Genomic DNA, 24,299 nt, shown 5'->3' on the forward strand with positions numbered 1-24,299 from the left:
TGCAGTGCCACAACGATGCCACCCGAAGGTTGCAGGAACAGCACCTCTATATTCCGCTTGGGAACCCTGCAGCCCAATGGTATCAATGTGGACTTCACAAGCTTCAAAATCTCCCCTCCCCCTACCACATCCCAAAACCAGCCCAGCTTGTTCCCCGCCTCCCTAACCTGTCCTTCCTCCCACCTCAAGCCCCACGCCCATCTCCTACCTACTACCCTCATCCCGCCCCCTTGACCTGTCTGTCCTCCCTGGACTGACCTATCCCCTCCCTCACCCCCCACCTACACTCACCTTTACTGGCTCCATGCCCGCCTTTTTGACCTGTCTGTCTCCTCTCCACCCATCTTCCCCGTCTCTCCCTATTTATTTCAGAACTCCCTTCCCCTCCCCCATTTCTGAAGAAGGGTCTAGGCCCGAAACGTCAACCTTCCTGCTCCTATGATTCTGCTTGGCCTGCTGTGTTCATCTAGCTCTACACCTTGTTATCTCACATAAGTGATCTCATTTACTTTCTGGGTTTTGGTGTATCTTGCTGAAATAACTGCACAGAGGTCAGTATTCCATCACCGAAGTCACTCTTTATTTACTTGTGCACAGTACACTGGCTGTGGCCTGCTAACGTGGACTCAGTCCCTTGACTGAGAAGATTCTAAATTTCCTGTTTATATTGGTCAGCCAGGGCTTCCTGATCGGCCCAGGTTAACAACCCCAGTCAGAATCTCATGGCCGACAAGATCCAGCTGGTTCCAATCAGTACACTTGCAACGTGGTATACTGACCCAAAGCTAATGTATGACTAACCCCAGGTCTTCCCTCCCTTCACTCTAGTGACATCTTAACAATTTGCTTTTGTTCATTTGCAGCATCAGAGTGATTCAAACACTTGTAGGATTAATGTGAATTAACATCTACTGCAGTACTGGCCAAACAGTGTAGATTTAAAGTGGTAAATTGCTAAGTCAGGAATAGCTATCAGAAGTAACAGACCAAACACAGTTTAGTTTCAAAGAAAATAGCACAAACCACAGTAATTACAGAAATTCACCACCAAAGAAAATGCTTTTGTTTTTATAAACCTTCTTTCTATTCACCTACTTGCAGGGGCAGCTGACTCATGAAGAACTTGCTATAGCAGTGGAGATGTTGTCTGCAGTGGCTGCTCTGAATGAAGCGTTGATCATGAATGATGTTCACGCTGTGATACAGCACCTCACCAGCCCTTCTATTGGAGTGAGCAACCTGCACGATGCAAACACACAACGGTATGTTATACTGAATGCTATTTCTGTTGCTGCAATTTCCAAACCCACAGTATGTATCCACAACTCCGCTTTCAACAAGCAACAGGAAAATGAATGGCATGGATGGTAATAAATGGTATGGAATAAAATATGGATATATCAGACAAGACTTTTGAAATAACTGAGTGTGAAGTGCAGGGTAATCTGTTGGAAGGGGAGGCGATGGTCTAATAGCATTATTGCTAAATTATTAATCCAGAGACCCAGGAATACTCTGGGGACCCAGGTTCAAATCCTTCCGTGGTGGAATTTAAATTTAATTTTTAAAAAAATCTGGAGTTAGGAATCTAATTGTGACAAAGTCGGTTGCCAGAAAATTAATCTGACTCACTAATGTCCTTAAATTAAGGAAATTGCTGTCCTTACCTGGTCTGGCCTACATGCAGATCCAATCTACAGAACCATGACTGACTCTTAACTGCCCACTGAGCAACAAATGCTGACCTAGCATGAGCCCCTCATCCCATGAATAAATTAAGAAGAAATTTGGAAGTCCTCTGGAATTCCTAGCATCCTTTTCAATGATACATATTGCGGTATATATTTCTATTATGGACAAATGTCCGCTCCAGTTCAATAACTTCTTGCTGGAACTGGCATTTAAATGTCAGCAAACCTAGATTGTGATTTTGGAAGGCTGTGATATTACAGATAAGCAATAAATCATTTACTAAAGAACAAATCATTTGCTGTACAAGAGTCAAGTTAGATCTTGAGTGCATTTCAATTCTAAAGCATTGTTTTTGAAGCATCTGTTAACAAAGGCTTTCTTTTAATGAAAAATAGAAAGCTTTAGAACTTAAGGTCACTTTAACTTTTTAAGCCTGCCCCCCCTGCGCTGCTGCTTTGCCAGATCAATCCAGAAGCATATCATTGCTACTTGACTAATATTGGCTATAAAAACAGAAAATGCTGGAGAAACCCAGCAGGTCTGGCAGCATTTGTGGAGAGAGAAACGGTTGACATTTTGAATCCGAAATGACGCTTCTTAAGAAGGTGAGGTTTCTCTCTTTATGGATGCTGCCAGACCTGCTGTGGTTCTCCAGCACTTTTTTTTTCTCAGATTTCCAGGATCTGCAGTATTTTGCTTTTTAACTAATATTAACAACCTTTAAACAAAGAAATGGTCTTTGTCTCAGTTCCCGTATTGTGGTTGGTTGGCTCGCTGAGCTGGTTCGTTGTTCCGCAGACGTTTCGTTACCATGCTGGGTAACATCAACAGTGCAGCCTCTGATGAAGCGCCGTTGTGTTTTCCCGCCTGGTTTTTAAACTCTGGAGTCAGTTGATCTGGATTACCTCACTTCCGGTTTTCCTTCGTCGGAGGCTGCACTGATGATGTTACCCAGCAGGGTAACGAAACGTCTGCGAAATAACAAAACAACTCGGCGATCCAACCAACCACAACACCCACAACCCAAGCTACAGATCTACTGCAAAACCTCAGTTCCTGTATTTTGTTAAGTATTCAATGCTGTTGGTCTAAAGCAATTTCCCTGAAACCCTCTCCTCACTTTCTGATTACCTGATTAGGAAAATCGTATTTCCCTGATAGGTATAGTGAAGCCTTTCACCATTTGAAAACAGTACCGATAGAGCTGCTTATAGTATTCTCTATTCCAGTCCAGAGAATAGTCCATATCTGAAATTACTCCTCATAGCTGTAGTTGATCTTCGCTGTGATGTCCTGATGACTTTAGTGGCATTTTCAGAATAAAATTCCCACAAATGCACTGTATAATTAATCAATACTTCTATTTTTAAAATCCAAAATGGTTTTCTGACATTATCCAGCACGACTTGCACTTACACGAAATGTTGTATTTTATCTGTTTCTTGACTGTTCATGTTTACATTGATTGCGTGTTCTCATCCCATGTATTTCATTTCAAAACATAATACTTCCCATGTATTTATGTTAAAGTACATTTAGTGATTCTTGCCAACCTGCTTCCTTACATTCTCAGCCAGTTATAATTGTAATAATTGTGTTTTCTGCTTTGTCCATTTGCATGTAATGAGACTGTATTTCACTTTGGTGTGTGATGGGAAGCAAAATACACAAAAATCTGACATGCCATCTGATCACAGGGTAGAGCTTTAAAAGAAAGGAAAGTTTGTCACCTGTGTAAATTTCAACGTGTCTTCTAATATTTAAAATTTCAGACAATTATAAAGTATATTCTGTGCAGTGAAGTAAATTATTTCTCTTGACAGTACTTGCAAAGAGTCCATCTTATTACCTGGTGCAACTGATAGATTATTCAGTAATTTTATATGTGACACAATTAGGCTCCTTTCCTACCACAGTGAATGTTTGAGAGCTAGGAATAACCAACTTTCATTTGGTCTACTTTGTGTTTGCTGGTTTATTCCTGTATTTAGCATTATTTATCATATTTCTGTGTACTCCAAATGGTTTAGTCTCCTTTGTTCAGACACTGACTGTAATAGTTTTAGTATTTGAGTTGCTGACTTCTTAGGTAGGTAGCTTGTGTATGTGTAAGCAATTATTCTCTCAATTTATGCTTTATAATCCTAGCTTTTGATCTTTTGGACTCCAGTCAGATGAGATTTGTAAAGTACTGTTGTAGTGTGTTTGGCCATTACATGTTTCATTTTAAAGCCCAAATATGGTGTTTTCTGATATCATAGAATCCCTGTAGTGTGGAAACAGGCCCTTCAGCCCAACAAGTCCACACTGACCCTCAGAGCATCCCACCCAGACCCATCCCCCTATAACCCACCTAATCTACACATCCCTGAACACTATGGGCAATTTAGCATGGCCAATTCACCTAGCCTGCGCAGCTTTGTACTGTGGGAGGAAACCGAAGCACCAGGAGGGAATACATGCAGACCTGGGGAGAATGTGCAAACTCCACACAGACAGTTGCCTGAGGGTGGAATCGAGCCGGGTCCCTGGCGCTGTGGGGTAGCAGTGCTAACCACTGAGCCACGGTGCCACCCTTGAATCTCCCAGCTGTTTCTTTCATTGAAATTTGGCCAGTTGCCTCTTGAATTTCCCAACACTAGCTGCTTCCACGGTAAGTCACTCTGGAGATTTGTCACCCTATGAGCAATGATCTGGTCATCTTCCTTGTTTTAAGCTTAGGTTTGTGCATTCAGAACAATAATTGGTGTAAAAATAGCTAATGGTGATAATAAATTCCTTCACTTGAGGTAGTGTCTTTATCATTGGAATATTTTCCAATGTGCTTTGTTGGGTGCCGTACTGAGGTGTGTGTGGGGACATTGGGGAATTGTGCTGGAGTGGTTCTGACAACATGGATAATTTAGAGAAGAAATAATTAAAGATGCAATAGGCGAATCATGGAGGGAGAGATTTGATTTAAAGTTGCAGATAGAAGAGGAGTGGTTGGGATTTCTACAACTGCAACCACACCAATGGTAAGGAGTGAATGGGAGCCCCAAATACCAGAATATGAAAAGGTGATGTGATGGTAATATGGCTGGAGTAGTATTCCAAAGCCCCAGGCTAATGCTAATGGGGGCATGGGTTCAAATCCCAAAGCATCTGGTGGAATTTCAGTTCAATTAATTAAAAACAAAGTAGTCTCAGTAACGGTGACCATGAAACCGTTGTAGATATTTGTACAAACTCATCATACCTTTCTAGGAAGGAAACCTCTTGCCCTGACCTGGCCTGGCATATTTGTGACTCCAGACCCAGAGAAATGGGGTTGACTCTTAACTGTGCTCTGAAAGGGTTTAAAAATTGAAAGAATTGCAGATGCTGTAAATTGGAAACAAAAACAGAAATTGCTGGAATACTCAGCGGGTCTGGCAACGTCTGTGGAGAGAAATCAGTTAATGGTTCAGTGACCCTTCCTCAGAACTGATTTCTCTCCACAGTTGCTGCCAGACCTGAGCATTTCCAGCAATTTCTGAAAGGGTTTAGCAAGCCACTCAGTTGGATCAACTGCTACAGCCTCTGAAAGGAATGAAACCGGCTGGCAGCGTAGGTCTACCCATACCTCATGAACTGCAGTGGTTCAAGAAGGTGGTTCACAATTCCCTTCTTAATTATAATGAAGGATGAACAATAAATGCTGGTCTTGCCATTGATGTCCACTTCCTAAGACTAAATACAAAGCAAATTAAAAATTGTGAAGGATGATAAAGCAGGGAAAATTTGCAGCTATTGAGAAGTAAAGCCTTGTCTTTCTCTTTAATGTTATACAAGGATACTAAATCCATGTGTTGCAGTGCTGTGGGGATGAGTGTGTCATTGTAGGTCAGAGACGATTGGAGTGGAAGCATGCATTGATTTTTGGACCAGTTGCTCTTTTATGAAGAATGGCGCATGGGAGATTAATAAAGAGGATATTTGGAAAACCAAGTCCACTGGTGGCTATAGGATGGGCAGGGTTTCAGCAGTGGAGAGAATGAAAAATGATCAAGTTTCACCCAGTCTGGCTCAGTCAGAGGGAGTAGCTGAGGAGAACAATGGAGTCTGTTAAGAATGGAGTACATTGGAGGCTGAAAATGATACCTTTGTTCCTCTGATAAATAACAGGAAGGTATTTGTGGATGACTCGATTTGGACAGGTATTCTGACCCCAGGCCCATCTTTGTTTTGTCAAGAGAGGTGGAAGATGAGTCGGTCTAGATATCAGCATACACATGGTAGTCTCCAGGTGATGTTACTGAGGGACGGGATGTGGACGAGGACGAGAGGGACCATGGATAAGAGTACTGGGAGTGTCTGGATGTGGCAAATGCATAAACAGAGAGGAAAAAAATGTTTCTGGAAATATGCTCAATGTATGTAGATAGGTAGAAGTGGACCCATCAGGGGAGGTGATCATGGAAGAACGTAATGCTAAACTGATTTTTATTGTTGTCACATGTACCGAGATACAGTGAAAGTGTTTTGCGTGCTATACAGGCAGATTGTACTATCCAAAGTACATCAGGATAGCAGAACAGAGTGCAAAATACAATGTTACAGCTACAGAGAAGGGGCAGAGAGAGAGAGATCTGGATTAACACGAGCTCCACTCAAAAGTCTGAAACAGCAGGGAAGAAGTTGTTCTTGAATCTGTTTGTACTTGTATTCAAACTTTTATACGTTCTGCCCACTGGAAGAGGATGTGAGAGAGTATAACTGGATTGGGAGGGGTCTTTGATTATGTTGGTTGCTTTCCCAAACTAGCAGGAAGTCTACATGGAGTCAGTGGTTGGGAGACTGGTTTGTGTGATGGACTGGGCTGTGTTCACAACTCTAATTTCTTGAGGTCTTGGGAAGGCAGTTGCCATACCATGCTGTGATACACCCAGATAGGATGCTTTCTCTGGTGTACCTATAAAAATTGGTAAGATCCTTGCGGACGTGCCAGATTTCCTTCGCCTCCTGAGGGAGTAGAGGTGCTGTTCTGCTTTCTTGACTGTCACATCAGCATAGTTGGACCAGGACAGGTGGTTGTTGATCATCACTCCCCAGAACTTGACGCTCTGGACCACTTCCAACTCAGCACCATTGATGCAGACAGGGGTGTGCCCTCCACTCTGCTTCCTGAAGTCAATGACCAGCTCTGTCATTTTGCCGACATCTTTCCTATACTCCATCTCGTCATTGTTTGAGATCCGACCTACAACAGTGATGTCATTAGTAAACTTGTAGATGGAGTTGGCCACACAGTTGTGAGTGTATAAGGAGTATAGTAAGGGTCTGAGTACGCAGCCTTGCAAGGCATCGGTGTTGAGGATTGTGATGGAGGAGGTGTTGTCACCTATTCTTGCTGATTCTGGTCTATGGGTCAGGAAGTTGAGGATCCCGTTACAAAGGGGAGCACTGAGACCTAGGTCACAGAGTTTAAAGATGAGTTTGTTTGGAATTATGGTGTTGAAGGTGGAACTGTAGTGAATAAGTTGGAGTTTGACATAGGTATCCTTGTTATTCAGATGTTCCAGGTATAATTGTAGGGCCAGGGAGATGCACCAAGTATTTCAGAGATGTGTAGGGTGACAAGAGGGAATCGTACCTTTTGCCTTAGGAAAGAGGTGATATATGTAATAACATTGAGCAATGTATCTGATTACCCTGTTGCAGTAAAAAATATTAATATTGAATCTTCAAGCTAAAACAATACAGTATAAATTAGAGGAAGTGATAGTTACACTACAATCAATCCACAGATGTTTGTCCAGTTCTGGTCATGGTTCAGGAAGCATTGAAGCCTTTGAGACTATATAGAGGGAAAGGCCAAGTGTCAGAAAATTTAGTTATGACATGTGGTGTTAATAGATCTTTAGCTGGTTGTGTTTCTTTAATGCTGACCACTTTGTAAACCAAACTATACTTTCTATAAACTTGAGTGCATGTTTGTTTTTACAATATCAATGTAAAAATAGTAAACCACAGAGGTCAACTAGTGAGACCTTGTCAATACAATCTGGTTTTTTGGATATACCATAAGCCCTTGTATGTTTTTCTTGATTTTTGCCAGATGGAAGGATAAAATCAATCAGACGATACCTTGAGTTAGAAATTATTTGATTTAATGAGCATTATTAAATGCAAATATTAATTTTAAATGGTTTTAAACTTGTGCTACAGTGAAATATTGGAAGTGATCTTATTCTTTTACTGCAAAACCTTTCTTATATATTTTCTGATCTCTGTACCATTGCATAGTATAGTGAATGCACAACTGTCAGTTCCTTATTTTTTGTGTATCTTGTGGTTATTGAGAGGGAGCTATTTAAAACTATGAGCTAATAAATGACTGATTTCATGTGCAGAACAATACACTGCTGTTAGTTCCTGAAATATTCATCCTAATAAGCTACTTATATTTGATAGGTATCTTGTTTCTAACCTTCGAATATGCTTCACTGCACTTAACACAAGATTAATTCAAAGCACTGTTTCTTCTGTATTGCGTAGTACTACTTACTCTGACTTTACCCATTGTTATAAGCCTCAGAATGATAGAAAACCAATCTTAAACAAGTCATTCAAACAAATTCACTCTTTCAATATTTGTATTAGATGCGTGAACATTGAAAGGACTGGACTTTCTTTGCAGCTTGCTAGGTATAATTCTTGTCTGTGTACTCCTGCCTAAGATGTCAAATACCTAAATTAGCTCAAGTGAACATGGAAAAAAACTCAGTTGTCATCATCTTCAGCCAATTACACACTGCTTCCACCTGTGTCCCGCCTGTTTACTGCTGCAAAATTAAAACTGCCCCTGTAGATAGTCTTACTTTCTACCATTTTTATTAGGTAAACTGTGAAAACTAAATGTGAGTTATTACTGCAAATCTATCCATGACAACAAAACAGGATGCACAAGTTCAATTAGTGAAAAGCAAATTTAAGACTGGTGTGAGAAGCTTCTTTAGAGATCAGCAGATAAATGAACTTTGTGACAAGAGGATTTCCAGAAGGAAAAAGATTTGCAATCAGTTTATGACTGTGATGAGAACTAAAGGCTGGCTCTGGCTGAGTGGACAGTTCAATTTTTCTATAATCTGTACAAAATTATGATGTTTCTAGTTGGTTTTATATTAAAATTAAGGCAAATAAATTGTTTTTGTTCCCTCTAGAATCTGAAAAATATGAGCTTCATGCTTTGTCTTTTTCCTATATCATAAAGAGTATGATTGATTGATTGATTGATTGATTGATGTTTTTTTTTGTCATGTGTGCCAAAATGCAGTGAAAAGCTTTTTTTATGAGCAGTACAGGCAGATCGCAGCAAGCAAAAGATCAAAAAGACTTAGAGTCATACAGGTTACGTGGTGGCACGGTGGCTCAGTGGTTAGCACTGCTGCCTCACAGCGCCAGGGACCCGGGTTCAATTCCAGCCTTGGGCGACTGTCTGTGTGGAGTTTGCACATTCTCCCTGTGTCTGCGTGGGTTTCCTCCAGGTACTCCGGTTTCCTCCCACAGTCCAAAGATGTGCAGGCTAGGTGGATTGGCCATGCTAAATTGCCCGTACTGTTCAGGGATTTGTACATTAGGTGGATTATTGGGGGTTGGGTTTGTGTGGGTGCTCTGAGGGTCGGTGTGGACTTGTTGGGCCGAGGGGCCTGTTTCCGCATTGTAAGGATTCTATGATTGCAGATATGTTATTTGAGGCTAGAGTCCATTTCTTGGACTTTCCCCATTGAGTGGGCATCTCCATATCCTCCCTTAACCTATTGGCATTCTTTCACATGTAATAGTTTGTTTTGGCTTAGATTCAAAGAATGTGCCCATGGATATGTAAGATGAGTTCCTGAGTGGTCTTGCTATCAAACTGTTCAGATTACAAGTTCTCTTTCTCTCAGGTATGCGGATATGCTGGTACTAATGAAGAGGCAAGCTGCAGACCAAGGACTGCAGTACCTCAGCTGGAATGACATTCAAAACTGTATTGGAGAAATCAACTTGCAAGTCCAGGAAGAAAATGAAAGTGAGTTGTGCCTTCCAAAGTTGAGATTTCTTTTTGATTCAATTTGACACATGAAGGCAGTCTATTTTACCTTTTAGAGTGGCTGGACTGTGCAGTAGACCTGATATCGTGGACTGGCTCCAAGTTACTGTGGATCTAGCTGTCCAGCAGATGACAGGAACAGCAGTGTGAGCTGTAATTGTAACTAAATTATTCATGTGCTGCATGCACTGTAGTTTAAGTTAAAAGGAGCCCGCATTACACAAAATCTCACCAAAGCAAATTGTGATATAAAGTGTTTATGAAAAAAAGTCACATTCCATTTAATCCTTTTCCAGAAAATCAAAGGGACAAATTTGAAATCTGAGTTTACCTTTGAACATTAATTCACCACAGGAGTTTAAAATGCTTTGTTAATGTTAAATAAAATTAATATTATTACTTCTATCATCAGAAACTGGACTGTTATAGGATAGTCCATTGTTTTGTACTTCAACTTTCATAAAAAGTAATGGGTATCAAAGGTCGTTATTGAAGAATTGCTCAATAGCATAAACCTAAAGTATAAAGCTTTTAGCTTGATCCCAAATCCTCAGATGAATTAGTTACTTATTCCTATAAATTCCTTCGTATTAGGTAAGAACGTAAGGAGCAGGAGTAGGCCGTCTGGCCCTTTTGAGCCTGCTCCACCATTCAATGGCTGACCTTTTCATGACTTCGGCTCCACTTACTCACCCTTTCACTGTAACCCTTAATTCCTTCACTGTTCAAAAAATTATCCATCTTAGCTTTAAAAAGCACTCAATGAGGAAGCCTCAATTATTTCACTGGGCAAGAAATTCCACAGATTCACAACCCTTTGGTTAAAGAAGTTCCTCCTCAATTCAGTCCTAAATCTGCTCCCTGTAATTTGGAGATTATGCCCTCTTGTTCTAGCTTCACCTACTATCCTCCCTGCTTCTATCTCATCTACTCCCTTCATAAATTTTACACGTTTCTATAAGATCTCCCTCGTTCTCCAAAATTCCAATGAATATAATCTCAGTCTACTCAGCCTTTCCTCATAAGCCAACCCGGTCAACTCTGGAATCAACCTAGTGAATCTCCTCTGTGCTCCCTCCAATGCCAGTACATCCTTTCTCAAGTAAGGAGACCAAAACTGCATGCATTACTCCAGGTGTGACCTCACCAGCACCCGATACAGTTACAACATAACCTCCCTGCTTTTAAACTCAATCCCTCGAGCAGTGAGGGACAAAATTCCATTTGCCCTCTTAATTACCTGTTGTACCTGCAAACAAACCTTCTGCAATTCATGCACAAGGACACCCAGGTCCCTCCACACAGCAGCATGCTGCAATATTTTACTGTTCAAATCATAGTCCTTTTTACTGTTATTCCTACCAAAATGGATGACTTCACATTTATCAAATTTGTACTCCATCTGCCAGACCTTTGCCCAATCAGTTAAACTTTCTATACCCCTCTGCACACTTTGCTCTACCACTCCTCATCTTAGTGTCATCCGCAAACTTTGACACATCACACGTGATCCCCAACTCCATAACATCTACATAAATTGTAAACAACTGTAGTCCCAATACTGATTCCTGAGGCACACCACTAGTAACTGATCACCAACCAGAAAAGCAGTCATTTATCCCCATTCTTTGCTTCCTGTTAGTTACCCAATCCTCGATCCATGCTCATACATTACCTGTAATGCCATGCACCTTTATCTTATGCAGCAGCTTTTTGTGGGGCACCTTGTCAAATGCTTTTTAGAAGTCTGAATATACCATATCTACTGGGTCCCCATTGTCTACCGCACTCATGTCTTCATTGAATTCCAGCAAACATGACCTGCCCTTCATGAACCCATGCTGCATTTGCGGAATGGAACAACTTCTATCTAGATGTCTTGCTATTTCTTCCTTGATGCTAGATTCAAGCGTTTTCCCCACTACAGAAGTTAGGCTAACCAGCCTACAATTCCCTATCCTTTTCCTACCTCGTTTTTTAAACAGTGGTGTCACATTGGGGCAGTTCTAGCAAATTGGAAAACAGCAAGAGTCATGAATTTTGGAAAATTACCAAAAGCACATTTGCTATTTCTCTGCCATCTCTTTTAGTACCCTGGGATGCATTCCAAGAGGGCCAGGAGACTTATCTACCTTTAGCTCCATTAGCTTTTGTGATAATGATCATTCCTAGGTCCTCACCTACCTTGGTCTCCTTGTCATCAGTTTAGTGGCATGTTGTTCATGTTCTCCACTATGAAGACCAACACAAAATACCTGTTCAATGGCTCGGCTATTTCCTCATTTCCTATAATTAAATTCCTCTTCTCATCCTCGAGATGTAAGATAAGTACTAATGTTAAAATGGCCTGTATAACTGAGGTGGAACGAAAATTTATAAACTGCAAAAAAGGCTTGTAACATACTAAAAATTTATTAACATGGAAAAGAGAAAATGCAGTTTAATTTTTCAAACCATCATCCTTGCCGTAGTTTATTTTTACTTACCATGAAGTTACATGTAATGATCTCTTCACCAAAGGACTAATTGTTACATCCTCATTGCAAGGTTATCTATTCTGAATTTGTACACTAGTGACCAGGTGTGAAGGGATGAACCTGCTAAATCTCCTTTGTTGGCTACAACAAATGTTGATGAGATTTTTGTAGAAGGTTACATCTCTCTCTGATTAAAAAATGTCATTAATATGTTTTGCTGTGAGCGATAGGGAGCCAAAGATTTCTTCAGTTAAAGAAAGAGCAAATTTATTACCTGTTAAACCAGGCAATGTAGTAAAAATATGACGTCAAGAGTAAGGCCTTTGCATAGTCACTTGGGATTGCATGTGCTCCCACACAGAAACACACTAACTTCAAGACAAATACTGTCCAATACAAAGGAAGATAAAATGTTGTATGGTATTGAGCCCTCTGCTTGACTTTGAGGCATAAGGATTTGTTTTAATCTGAGACTGATGTTTATCTGATTTCTTGGATGCAGTTATTCAGCGCAAATGTTGCAGTTATTGAAAAGATCTAGGTCAGCAGCTGATTTATTCTTAGGGATGATAACCCTCTGCTAAATTGGGCACCATTTCGAAGGAGTGAGAGAGTCCTTATTCTTAATGTATTACAATTTCCAGGACCCATGTTTCTGGATCTCTGTCTTTATAGCAAAAACCACTGGTTTATAATCATGGTATTACGCGGGAGGTGGTTTTGGTCAGTTTAAACTGTCCATTGGCCTTCAATGAGAGCAATCCATTTTTACAACAAGTTTCGATGGTCTACCGACAGAGCCCCTCCCCCATGATCCTTTGCCATAGATAGGGAGTGTTTTTTTTCAATTTTCCTTTTTATATTAAGTTTCAGAATTAAACCTTTATTCTAGCAATAGCCTATAGTCAAGATATTTCATCACTAGAACCATTTGGAGAACATGAGCTGTGCATTCCAGTTGATGAATGTTGAAGTCCAGTTAATTACCACTAGGCTAGTTTTTTTTTCAGGATGTTACTCTCAGCCATGTTATTTAGAAATTCCTTCGCAGATTCCTGTCAGCTTGGCTACTGCCATGTCTCATGACTTTGGCCATTTTAAAGTGTCCCAGCTCATTTTCAATCAGACTTCAATCAAATTGAAATCTAAAGGCTTTAAGTTAATTGGTGAAATTTCAAAGCTTGATCATCCATTTTTATGTCAAGTTAATACATACCATCCCAAATTCATATTTGTTAATGAATGGCTTCAGCATATATTCAGATGATTCTAAATTTATGATTCAAAACCTATATTGGAAGGGGCTATACAAATACTAAATTTATATTTTGTAGTGTACTCTTTTTAATTCCATTATTCTCTGCACGATGAGTAATTTTTCCACCTTATTGTCGGTATGTTTTTGAAGATTATTCTCTTCAAAAGTTACCAATTTTCTCTCCTCTTTCAACTCTGACTTTTAGGAACATGGTTCTTTGGCTGTTGATGCTGTGTTCATTTCCCCCTCGCCTGGTCCTTTTTATTTTAGTGAAAAGCTGCATAAGTTTTTTTGGTGATCCAGTTGAACAGAAGGTGCAAAGCAATATCCTTTGTTTGCACAATCTGTGCCCTTTTTTTTAAGAATGTGTTGTGGTTAGGTGTAGGAATACTTAGCTCCTATCTCTCTGTTTCGGGACTTCAAGGTTATATTGCAATGCTGTTTTATCTCACTGGCTGAGAGTGGCTAACTGTGAAATGAATCTTTTGAGCTTCCAGTTTTGTGACTTAATATGCTAACTTCACTAACTGTTATATCTATTGCTTTACTGGTGCAGATTTTAGTTGTATACTGTAATGGGTTTAAATATATTCCCAGGACCAAATAATACCATAATTTGCAATAGTTAATTCAGTACTCAGTAGAATTAGTGGGGTTTGAACTTGATTTTTTTTAGCAATGACACACATCACAATATAATATCGCCATTTAATACTGTTACTTATTTTTTGTAAGATTGTATTTCTCTTGGTGTTCCTACTACAGAGATCATTGCAGCTGGCCTTATCAATGAGATAATAGATAAAAAAGATCCTCATAAAACACTGGAAGCATTACTGATGCCGACTGCTAAATTACAGGGCGTGAAATCCTCAATAGCATGTCATTATCAAGATGTTCTATGGCACACTAAGCAACAGAAGTGCAAGGTGAGCCTTTACAAAATGGCTTCTTATTTTGTTCTATTTTACTTGTTTATAAAATCTTTCTGCTGTAATTGCAAATGGAACAGAGAAAATACTTGAGAGGTCAATGCGGTCACCTTCAGCCCTAAACTTTACATGGAATGCTGGTGGTTGTGTTTTAAGACCAAGAAAATGCCTTGTTTAGTGGTGGGAATTTTCCAATACTTCCAAGGACCCATTTTATGAACTCTCTTATTCAGTCTTAGGCTATCTCAAAAGTGGGAGTCATTAGCTCAGTTGGCTGGTTTGCAATGTAGTGATTCTAACAGTGTGGGTTCAATTCCTGCACCAGTTGAGGTCAGCGTCAAGCATTCTCCTTCTCAATCTCTCCCCTTGCTGTAGGTGTGATGACCCTGGGATATGGGCCAAGCACAGGCAGGTGGGACTGGTTTAGTTTGGGATTATGGTCAGCATGGACTGGTTGGACCGAAGGGTCTGTTTTCGTACTGTATGACTCTGATTCTATAACTAGAATTCTACCAATGGTGAAGAATTTCAGTTAAGTGGAGGGTCTGAAAGAACTGGGGATATTTTTGATAGATCAGACAAGGTTGAAGGCATTAATTGAGTGAAAAAGAATAAATTGCTTCCATGAGCAAAATGATCAGCAGCATGAAGGCATAGTCTTAATTTAATTGACAAAGGAATGGCAAGTAACATGGAGAAAACCATTTGTATACTCATCGAGTCTTATGAGTTAGAATGGATACTGGAAATGGTGATGGGAGTGAATTTAATGTTATTGTGCAAAAAAAATTGGAAAGGGCAGTCAAAGGCTAAAAAATTAAGAGGTCTGTGGGAAATAAGCATCCATGATGTGGAGATGCCAGTGCTGGACTGGGGCAGACAAGGTCAGAACTCACACTACACCAAGGTATAATCCAACAGGTTTATTGGAAATGACTTCTGGGAATAAGGATTGGGGAATGGGACTAATTAGGTAGCTCTTTGATAGAGTCATCACAGACATGATGGACCAAATGACAACTTTCTATTCTATATCTTTTTCTGGTTTATTTTTATTAATAGAAATCACCAGTTGTGAAAGCAGCTACATCTTTTTGTGCAGACAGTAAATTAAGTCAGTATTAATTGCTTGCATCTTGAGATTCCCTTCTGAGTGTAGTTCTGGGGTAGACTAACTGGGCAGAATGGTTGCCTTCTATTGTGAACAAATGATTCTGCAAATAAAGATGATATTTCCTTTAGGATTCAAGCCCTTGCTCCATCTGTAAAAGCATATTGACCCAGAATTTGTTGTGATAAGAATGGCAAAGCTGGTGAGCTCTGCTTGCCGTTTTTACTAAAACATGCGCAACTTTCCTCCCTCATTAAACCTGTAAATCAGGACTTGCTATCCTACGATATCCTGCTCCTCCAGAAGGTGTGCTATTATATTCTTCACAGATGAAATTGTCATAGAAATCATTATTAAAGTGCATTCTTTATCAAAATATCTACTAATATCACCATAAAGACCAACAGAAAAACCTATGCCTTGATAAAGAGGAGTAATTGATTTTTTTTAATGCCATAATTTTTGCTGAGCCACCTCTCTGGCCTGATAAAATCATTTCAAAATTATGGAAGCTTCTTTTCTTAGCACTGAGATTTTGTTGGACTTTGCACAGTCATTAAGAAGTGTTATTTATTTAAGTACCAGCAGAGGTCACAATACAACCAGTAGAACTTTCCCGATTTTCTGAAGAAGGGTCCTGACCTGAAACGTCAGCTTTCCTGCTCCTCTGGTGTTGCCTGGCCTGCTGTATTCCTCCAGCTCCACACCGTATTATCTCTGACTCCAGCATCTGCAGATCTTGCTATCTCTGAATTCTGCCATGTGCTTTGTAATCTCTTGTTATATAAGAATGAGCTCTCATGTTGCCATTACTGTTTCCCTGTCTCCTTTTCATGAATTGCACTTTTCACCGCTTTAAATCTGAAGAAGTTTGTCGAGATGTGACGGCTTGGTAGAGTTGATAGCACTGTTGCCTTTGAGCTACATGCTGGGGGCTGTGCTATGCTGTGTCATTCTCTCTACCCACTTCCCAAAACAACTCAGTTAGGTTTTGATACGTACTTTGGATCAATGCAGTGGTACAGCTTGCAGTGGATGATCTGTATCACCCTATGTAGCTTATTTAAAACACAGCTAATAAAAGTCCCAGTGAAAATGGAAAAGGAACTCCTGAAATCCAAAATACAGTCCCTGAGAATTGAAAAATAACCCCCGAGGAAACCTCTAACAGGGATGGTGGTGGGTATTGAACTCTATGACACTGTTATGCCAATGTTTTCACCCTTTAAATGACTCTTAAATGTTACTTTTCCTTATTGTGAAAATCCTCATTTGCAGAGAGTTTATTATTCAGATTTATAGAATTTCCATATAGTATTTCCACACAAACATGGAATTTACAGTACAGAAGGAGGCCTTTCAACCCATTATGTCTTTACTGGCTCCCAAAAGAGCTACTCAGCTAGTCCTATTCTCCAGCCCTATCTCGACAGCCTTGTAAGTTCAAATTTTGAAATCTCCAATGAAATCTGCATCCACTACTGTCATTGTTTCATTTTCCCAGTTAATTATTCATAAAACCTCTGCAGGTTGAGGTTTTTTGTGAATTTTGCTCATTTTTCTAGTTTTATGCATTGATTTGGTTGTATTTGAATGTAAAATTCTGATCTGTATCTGCATACTTAAATTGAAGGCGTCTCAGGATGATTCAGCTGTATTGTGGTTGGACGAGATACAGGAAGCGATCATTTCTGCAAATAAGGATACTGATGATGCTCATTGCTGTAAGTATAAGATAATGTATTTAAATTAAGCACAACCTAATTTTTCTAAAAACAGTATCATATTTTATTTACAGCAAGAATAAACTGGTCTGACAATGTTGCTGCAGTTTTCGACGTGTAGCCAGAAGACCAGTGTTCAAATTTAATCTTGACATATTTTCTAAAGTGTCTTTCATAGTTCGGGTTTGTTGGATTCCCGCAAAGTAGAGTGAAGAACTTATTAATAGAGAACAAAAATGGACTTAGTTCCTTTTTCACACAGTATAATAACATCTTTGACAGGAACTCAAGGTCTGTGCATTGTGCAAGGAGAATATTTTCCAGTTGATAAGGTGTAATTAATTATATATAGTTATAGTTAATGGAAAATTTGGGGAAGGTTGCAAAATCAGAGATTAAGCTAGCATTACATGCTTGTCTTGCATGTACTGACCTAACCAATAGGGAAAATTGCAACGAAGACACTGGAATGTTCCACTCCTTGGTCCTTTCGGACATGAGGACTTCAAGCATGTGATTTCAGAGCATGCTTTGACGGCACATTGATGAGCTGATGTGCACTTTGCTAATCAATGTGGTTTGAGGGGTTGTGTGTATTAACACGACTTACTTAATAATATCCTTGACACCAGTGGACTCTCGGGTGGCATGGTAGGCAGCCAGTCTCACTAATGTAGCCAAACAAAGAACTGAAATACACTGAGACACAAATGATTGAGAAATGGCCAAATTATCACCCATTTCCCTTCATTTTGTTTTATAAAAGAAACTTGACACTCCACAAACATGGAGAGCTTTTCTCTTGATCAGTAAGGCTGCACAGCAGTATTTAGGACTTTGTCTATCATTTTAAAACTCAGTTACATCTTATTCAACAGGGTACATGTTTTCAAGGATTTTGCAGCAAGTAAAATAGTGTAAAATGGCAAGTTTTACTTGAAATTAATGTGGTACATTCTGTGGGGCAGTATAGAATCAGTGGAAGCTTTTAGATTTCAATGTTAGACGCCAGGCTTTTTTTAAACTCATTGGCAGACGTGGGTGTTGCTGGCAGGCCAGCGTTAATTGCTCATCCCTACTGGCCCTTGAGAAGGTTATAGTGCCTTCTTGAACTGCTGCAGTCTGTGTGCTGTAGGTAGACCCACAATGTCCTTGGGAGGCAGTGGATGTGATGTCAATCAAGAGACTGCTTTATCCTGGATGGTGTCAAGCTTCTTGAGTGTTGTTGGAGCTGCACTCATCCAGGCAAGTGGGGAGTATTCGATCACACTCCTGACTTGTGCCTTATAGATGGTGGACTGACTTCAGGGAGTCGGGTGAGTTACTTCGCTGCAGTGTTCCTAGTCTCTGACCTGCTCTTGGAGCCACTGTTTGTGTGGTGAATCCAGTTGTATTTCTGGTCAATGTTAACTCCCAGCATGATAGTGGGAGATTCAGTGATGGTAACACTATTGAATGTCAAGGGACAGTGGTTAGATTGTCTCTTATTGGTGATGATCATTGCCTGGCATTTGTATGGTGTGACTGCAAACTCCAGAAATTGTTGCTGTGAATCGTTGCTAATAGTTCCTCTATCATTAATTCTTCAAAATTTGGCTAATAAAAAGAAACAAATGCTCCGAATTTTTATTTTGAGATATAAACATATCTAATGCACCCTCTGACCTTTATTTCTCTTTCAGTGGCTGTTGCAATATCTAAGATTAACTCTGCAATTGAGATGGGTGATCCACAGCTAACATTGACTACAATACAGTCTTCCAACATAACCGCGAGAGGGCTTGTACCAGAATGTGCTGATACCTATCAGAATGAACTCTCTGAAGCAAAAAGGAAAAAGACTGGAGATGGTATAAAACACGAGGGATATGTAGCAATTTTCTGTAGTATTAGCATCAGCATCCTTGGGGCAGACTAACAGATAAATTAACCAGTCAGCACAGAATGTTAAAAGATGTCTTGGTTTGTTTCAGTAATGCACTATTCTCTAGTTCTGTTCGGCCTTTGTACTGGAAGTTGCATAAGTGTGCCCATTTTCCCTGTGTCTAAATGTTAGGGATTCATTTGGTGCCTATTACAAATGATTAGATTAAGTTTAGCTCTTGTGTCATGAGTGATAGATAAGATGCTATGTTCTTCATTGATGTTCCAAAACATGTAAAACCTAAAACCCAGATTTAATCAGTAGTTTCACTGGTAGAATATTTCTTTATTTTCAATTGAGAAGAAGATTTTAATACTAATGCAGGTTTGGTTATGAATCCAGCGCAAGAATTTTGGTGCCGACCTGCAGGTACATTCTCATTCTGTCATCTCTGCACTGACAGTGAGACCAGTGCAAAAGCTGTAATGGATTTTCCATAAAATGAAGAATCAACACAACATTTCAAGAATGAATCTGCATTGCAGTAAATGTAGCTGACTTCACTCTTGTTTAATTCTCAGCATAAACTAAAGCTGTCACTGATTTTTACATACAAATGGTGTTCTTGAATTTTCCAAAGTGGTAAACATTATTATGCATAATGCATAATTATGCATTATTATGCTTATTTATTCAAGTTGGTATACATATGGCATCTCCCTCTTGTTGGCATGAATGATAAATGCTGTTTGCCAGTGAAGCCTGTTTAACCAGGGCTCCTTTCTGCCGCACAATCTTGAATGCTGCCTCAACAGCAAGTTTACTCCAACCTCACCTCTAATATTCAACTCTTCCAACTATGTCTCAATCAAGGTGACATTGAGGTCTGTAGGTAAGTGATGTGTTTTCAAAACTGTGCTTAGTTCACAGCTCTTCAGCAGAGCCCATAGTACATTGATAGCAATTAGGTGCACAGGTAGGCCTTAGTGCCCTTCAAGTGTGCTCCACACTTCAATAAGATCATAGCTAATTTGTTTTGTTCTGACTTTCACATTCCAATCTATCCCCAGTACTCTGATTCCCTTTTCTAACAGGGATATATCGCTCTCCACCATTTAGAAAGATTTGATAACACTGCCTCCACCACCTTCTATGACAGAGAGTCCCAAAGCTGCCCAGGGATCTGAGAGAAAAAAAAATCTCCTCAATCTCTTTGCTAAAAAGGTGACTGCTCATTTTCAAACAATGGCCCCAATTCTGCACTCACCCACGAGAGTAAATGTCCTTTCCACGTCCACCTTATCAAGACCATTTAAGGTTTTATAAAGTTCAGTCATATCGCCCCTCATTCTCCTAAATGCCAGTGAAAATAAGCCCAGTTTGACCAGCATTTACTAATGAAACAAACACCTATTCCAGTAAACCACCTGTGAACTGCTTCCATTGTATTGACATGCGAATTCAATGCACTGAACTCCTACACCACCTGACCTTTGCACCTAGATGGTAGAAATCTCTGCAGGAGGTGGATTAGATAATTCAGTCAGCACTTGTGACTGAAAACATCGGCAAAAGATCAGCCATGGTTTTTGCTCCCGCATGTTAATCTCTATCACTGTTGAGAATGAGCATTTCTAACTTTGCCCAACTTTGTTTATCTAGTTCTCAACCAGCATTCATTGGTTAAGGTAGAAGCAGACAGCTTTGTTGTGATACGTTGGTTGAAGGACCACTTGCTTAGCTGTCAACTGCTCTTTTTGGTGTTTAGGCATTTAGTGCATCAGTTCATAACATGATGCTTCATTGTAAGGTATACCTGGTAAAGTTCTTGTGAATATATTCCAAGTTCTAGAGGTAGGTTTGTGAATTCAGCAGTTTGACACAACATTGAATGTGCAACTAGATTTCTGTTGCAAGGTATATTGGTGACAAGGAGGTACATTTAAAACAAATATGACTATGAATTAACAAAATTGAATGGCGAGATAAATCAGATTTTGAAATTCTTTTGAAGATGAAGTCCTTCGGAAATAGTATTTAACCCTTGAAGAAAATCAGAAAGCGGTCTTTCGGTTTAAATCTTATTTGTTTTGTTTAATTTTTAAGACAACAGTTCCTTTTACTGGACCTAAAGAAAAAAATAGAAATATATGATTTTAGAAAGTTTTGCAGCACGAAACTTCATTGAAGTGGTTAATTTATAGATTGCGTTCAGTTATTACTTTGAATAGAGTTGACTGGATAAAGGACTTGTAGCTGCAAGGAACTAATCATTGCGACCTGTCAGAGATTAGTGTGCATTACACACTTCGTTAGACCCAAGTTCAGATTCCTACAGTGTTACCGTTTCCAACCCCACCCCTAATAGTAACGTGCTGGTTTGAATAGCAACATTAAATTCCTTTCTTTTTGTATTATTTTTATAGAACCAAATGGAAGTGTGTGGGTTATGCACAAGATAAAAGACAAATATGCATACTACTACAACCTGGAAACTACAGACGGCACATGGGACAAACCAGAAAATTTTGTTCAGAACAGTACTCAGCTCAATAGAGAAGAAATTCAGGTACTGTCAGTAACCTGTGGATACATTCATATAGTGTGTTGTATATGCTTTTGTATGTTCTCTCCTCGTATGAATGTTTATGGGTAAGGTCACTGATTTGCTTCCTCCATGAAAAGGCCCCAATCCAATCTTCCAAAGGACAAAAAAACTTTTATTCAATTAATTTCAGCTACCAATGGACAGAATTCTCAAAAGTAATCTTTAAAATCCTGGTTTAAAAGTTGAATCCTATGTAATAAGCAGAATTTTAATCATTGGGTTGATGTAGAAAAATGGTTTGTTTGTGGATGTATTTAGTCGCATTCTCGTCTTTGTGCATCAATCACAAAAAGCTAACACACAAGTTTAGCAGGTAATAGATAAGCAAATGGAATGTTGGCCTATAATTAAAAGGGAATAGAGTCTAAAAATAAGAAGGTCTTGCTACAGCCATAGAAGGCTCTAGTCAGACCACAGCTTGAATACTATGAACAGTTCTGGGCCCGTTATCTAAGGAAAGATATAGTGGCACTGGACATGTCTCGGAGAGTGTTTACTCAGCTGGTCCCAGATCCCATGGAGGAGCAGTTGAGTAGGTTGGGTCTGTACTCAATGGAATTTAAATGGATGAGAGTAGCAAACTTATTGAAACATTCGAGGTTCTTAAGGGACTTGACAGGGTTAGTGTGGAGAGGTTGTCTTCCACCCCCCCCCTCCCCCTAACCCCGCGGGAGACGCTGGAATCAGAGGCCTTATTCCCAGAATAAGGAGTTTCCCATTTAAGACAGCTGAGCAATTTCTCCTCTGAGAGCAATGAATCTGTGGAACTCTTTACCACAGAGGCCCACTGAGGCTGGATCATTAAGTTTATTCAAGGCTGGGATAGATTGATTTTTAGTCAGTTAGGGAATCACAGGTTGTGGCAAAAAGACAGGAAGTGGATTTAACGATTATCAGATCAGCCATGATCTTGTTGAATGGTGGGGAAAACCCAACAGCCAGAATGGCCTACATCTACCACTACATTTGATCATTCAGCAGTCCATGACGTGATTTACATTTGCACCTTTTACTGCCTCTCTCCCAGTGACTTGCTAATGATGTGTCACTCGTTCAAACAGTCATAAACTCAGTACAACTGAGATCCAACTAGTAAAGCATTTCCATGTGACAGTAATTGATAGCAAGGAAAGGGGAAAGTTAAACTGTATTAAACTCTAAATGATTTATTGTGTGGTAACTGATTCACAAAGTTTAATAGTTCTGAGGGGGAGTCATACTGGACTCAAAACATTAACTCTATTGAGAAGGGAAGTTAGACGGCACATTTTACTGTCTGTATCCCTTTGTTAGAGCTCACAGAATTGCAATATGAACCAAAAATTCTCCCTGGAGACACTCTGATCTGTTGTGTTTTCAAGTAATGAAGCTGTTTGTGTTTCACAATCTGATGTTCTTGTAAGGAAACATATGTCTAATGTACTACAGTGAGGTAGAAATTTGGGTTTGCAGAATGAAGAATGCGTGACGTTTGTGTCATTGCATTTCTAGTTTTATTTTTGTCTCCCCATGTGCTGTATGTTGATGTAAATGCTACATTTTTTCCATGAAAGCCATGTTTGTTTTAACTTGTATGTTTATGTAATCCTCTAGACACGTAATTTTGGATTAAATTACACAAGCCCACTGTGGAAGGCGCGGGGGGAGGTGAGGGGATATACTTTTTGTAGCCGATGTCTGTGGGTACATGATGTTCAGCCTTGTTTAGACAGCATGGTTTATGGAACTGATAGTTTAGTAGCTGTCTCATTCCCACGTCTGACGTCTGTGAGGAAACATTTTCAGAATGTTTCTCCCTCAATGGAACATAGAATCTGCCATGTTGATTCCCCAAAATCCTAGTTTCACCATTAGTGCCGCATGTATGTCAGTATTATTTTGGTTTGTTGTGGCTACTTTGGGTGAGACTGACTTCTCATGTCTGTAGTTGGCATCTGATGTGGTCTTCAGTCAATGAGATATTACTAGAATTTTCACTTTTAGCTGAGCACTGAAGTGTCAAGTCATAATCTTTTGAAATTTGACTGAGGGTGTGATCACTGTCAAGTACTCTTTACCTTTAATTTGGAATGTTTGTCTGCCATCTATTTTATCCCTTTGTTGCACTAAGATTGAAGAGCATACGATCTGGCGCACCTTACAAATGAGCATTCAACTTGAGCTGTGCCATGTTAAAAAACGCATCCAACATATGTCATCTGCAAACACGATTTACTCTCAATCAAAATTATTGCTCAAAGAAGGGATTTTGTCAAAGTGTTTTGGCTTCAGCGGCATTATCGTCCTTGAATCTCCCACTATCACCATCCTGGAGGTTACCCGTGACCAGAAACTGAACTGCACCAGTCCTATAAATACTATGACTACAAGAGCAGGTCAGACTAGCAACATTGCAATCAACAGAGGCTGTTGACTCCCCAGAACTTGTTGGCTATCTACAAGGCACAACTCAGGAGAGTGATGGAATACCCCTACCCCCAACTTTTCTGACTAAGTGTGGCTCCAACGACACGCATGAAGTTTGATACCATTCAGGACAAAGCAGCCTACTGGATTGGCACCCCACCTGACACTTTC

The 24,299-nt window shown here is 39.8% G+C and overlaps 1 protein-coding gene across 1 annotated transcript in view; it reads left to right on the top strand.

Moving 5' to 3' along the window:
* iqgap2 (IQ motif containing GTPase activating protein 2) overlaps positions 1 to 24,299 on the top strand; it is a 333,913-nt gene that overhangs the window by 211,193 nt on the left and 98,421 nt on the right. Inside the window, exons 13-18 of the mRNA XM_048593829.1 lie at positions 1,102 to 1,262; positions 9,603 to 9,727; positions 14,249 to 14,412; positions 17,160 to 17,250; positions 18,933 to 19,100; positions 21,541 to 21,683. Of these exons, the coding sequence (XP_048449786.1) occupies positions 1,102 to 1,262; positions 9,603 to 9,727; positions 14,249 to 14,412; positions 17,160 to 17,250; positions 18,933 to 19,100; positions 21,541 to 21,683 (852 nt within the window). The remainder of the gene's footprint in view (positions 1 to 1,101; positions 1,263 to 9,602; positions 9,728 to 14,248; positions 14,413 to 17,159; positions 17,251 to 18,932; positions 19,101 to 21,540; positions 21,684 to 24,299) is intronic.

The sequence above is a fragment of the Rhincodon typus genome, chromosome 3 (genome assembly GCF_021869965.1).
Source record: "Rhincodon typus isolate 14 chromosome 3, sRhiTyp1.1, whole genome shotgun sequence".
Classification (NCBI taxonomy): Eukaryota; Metazoa; Chordata; class Chondrichthyes; order Orectolobiformes; family Rhincodontidae; genus Rhincodon; species Rhincodon typus.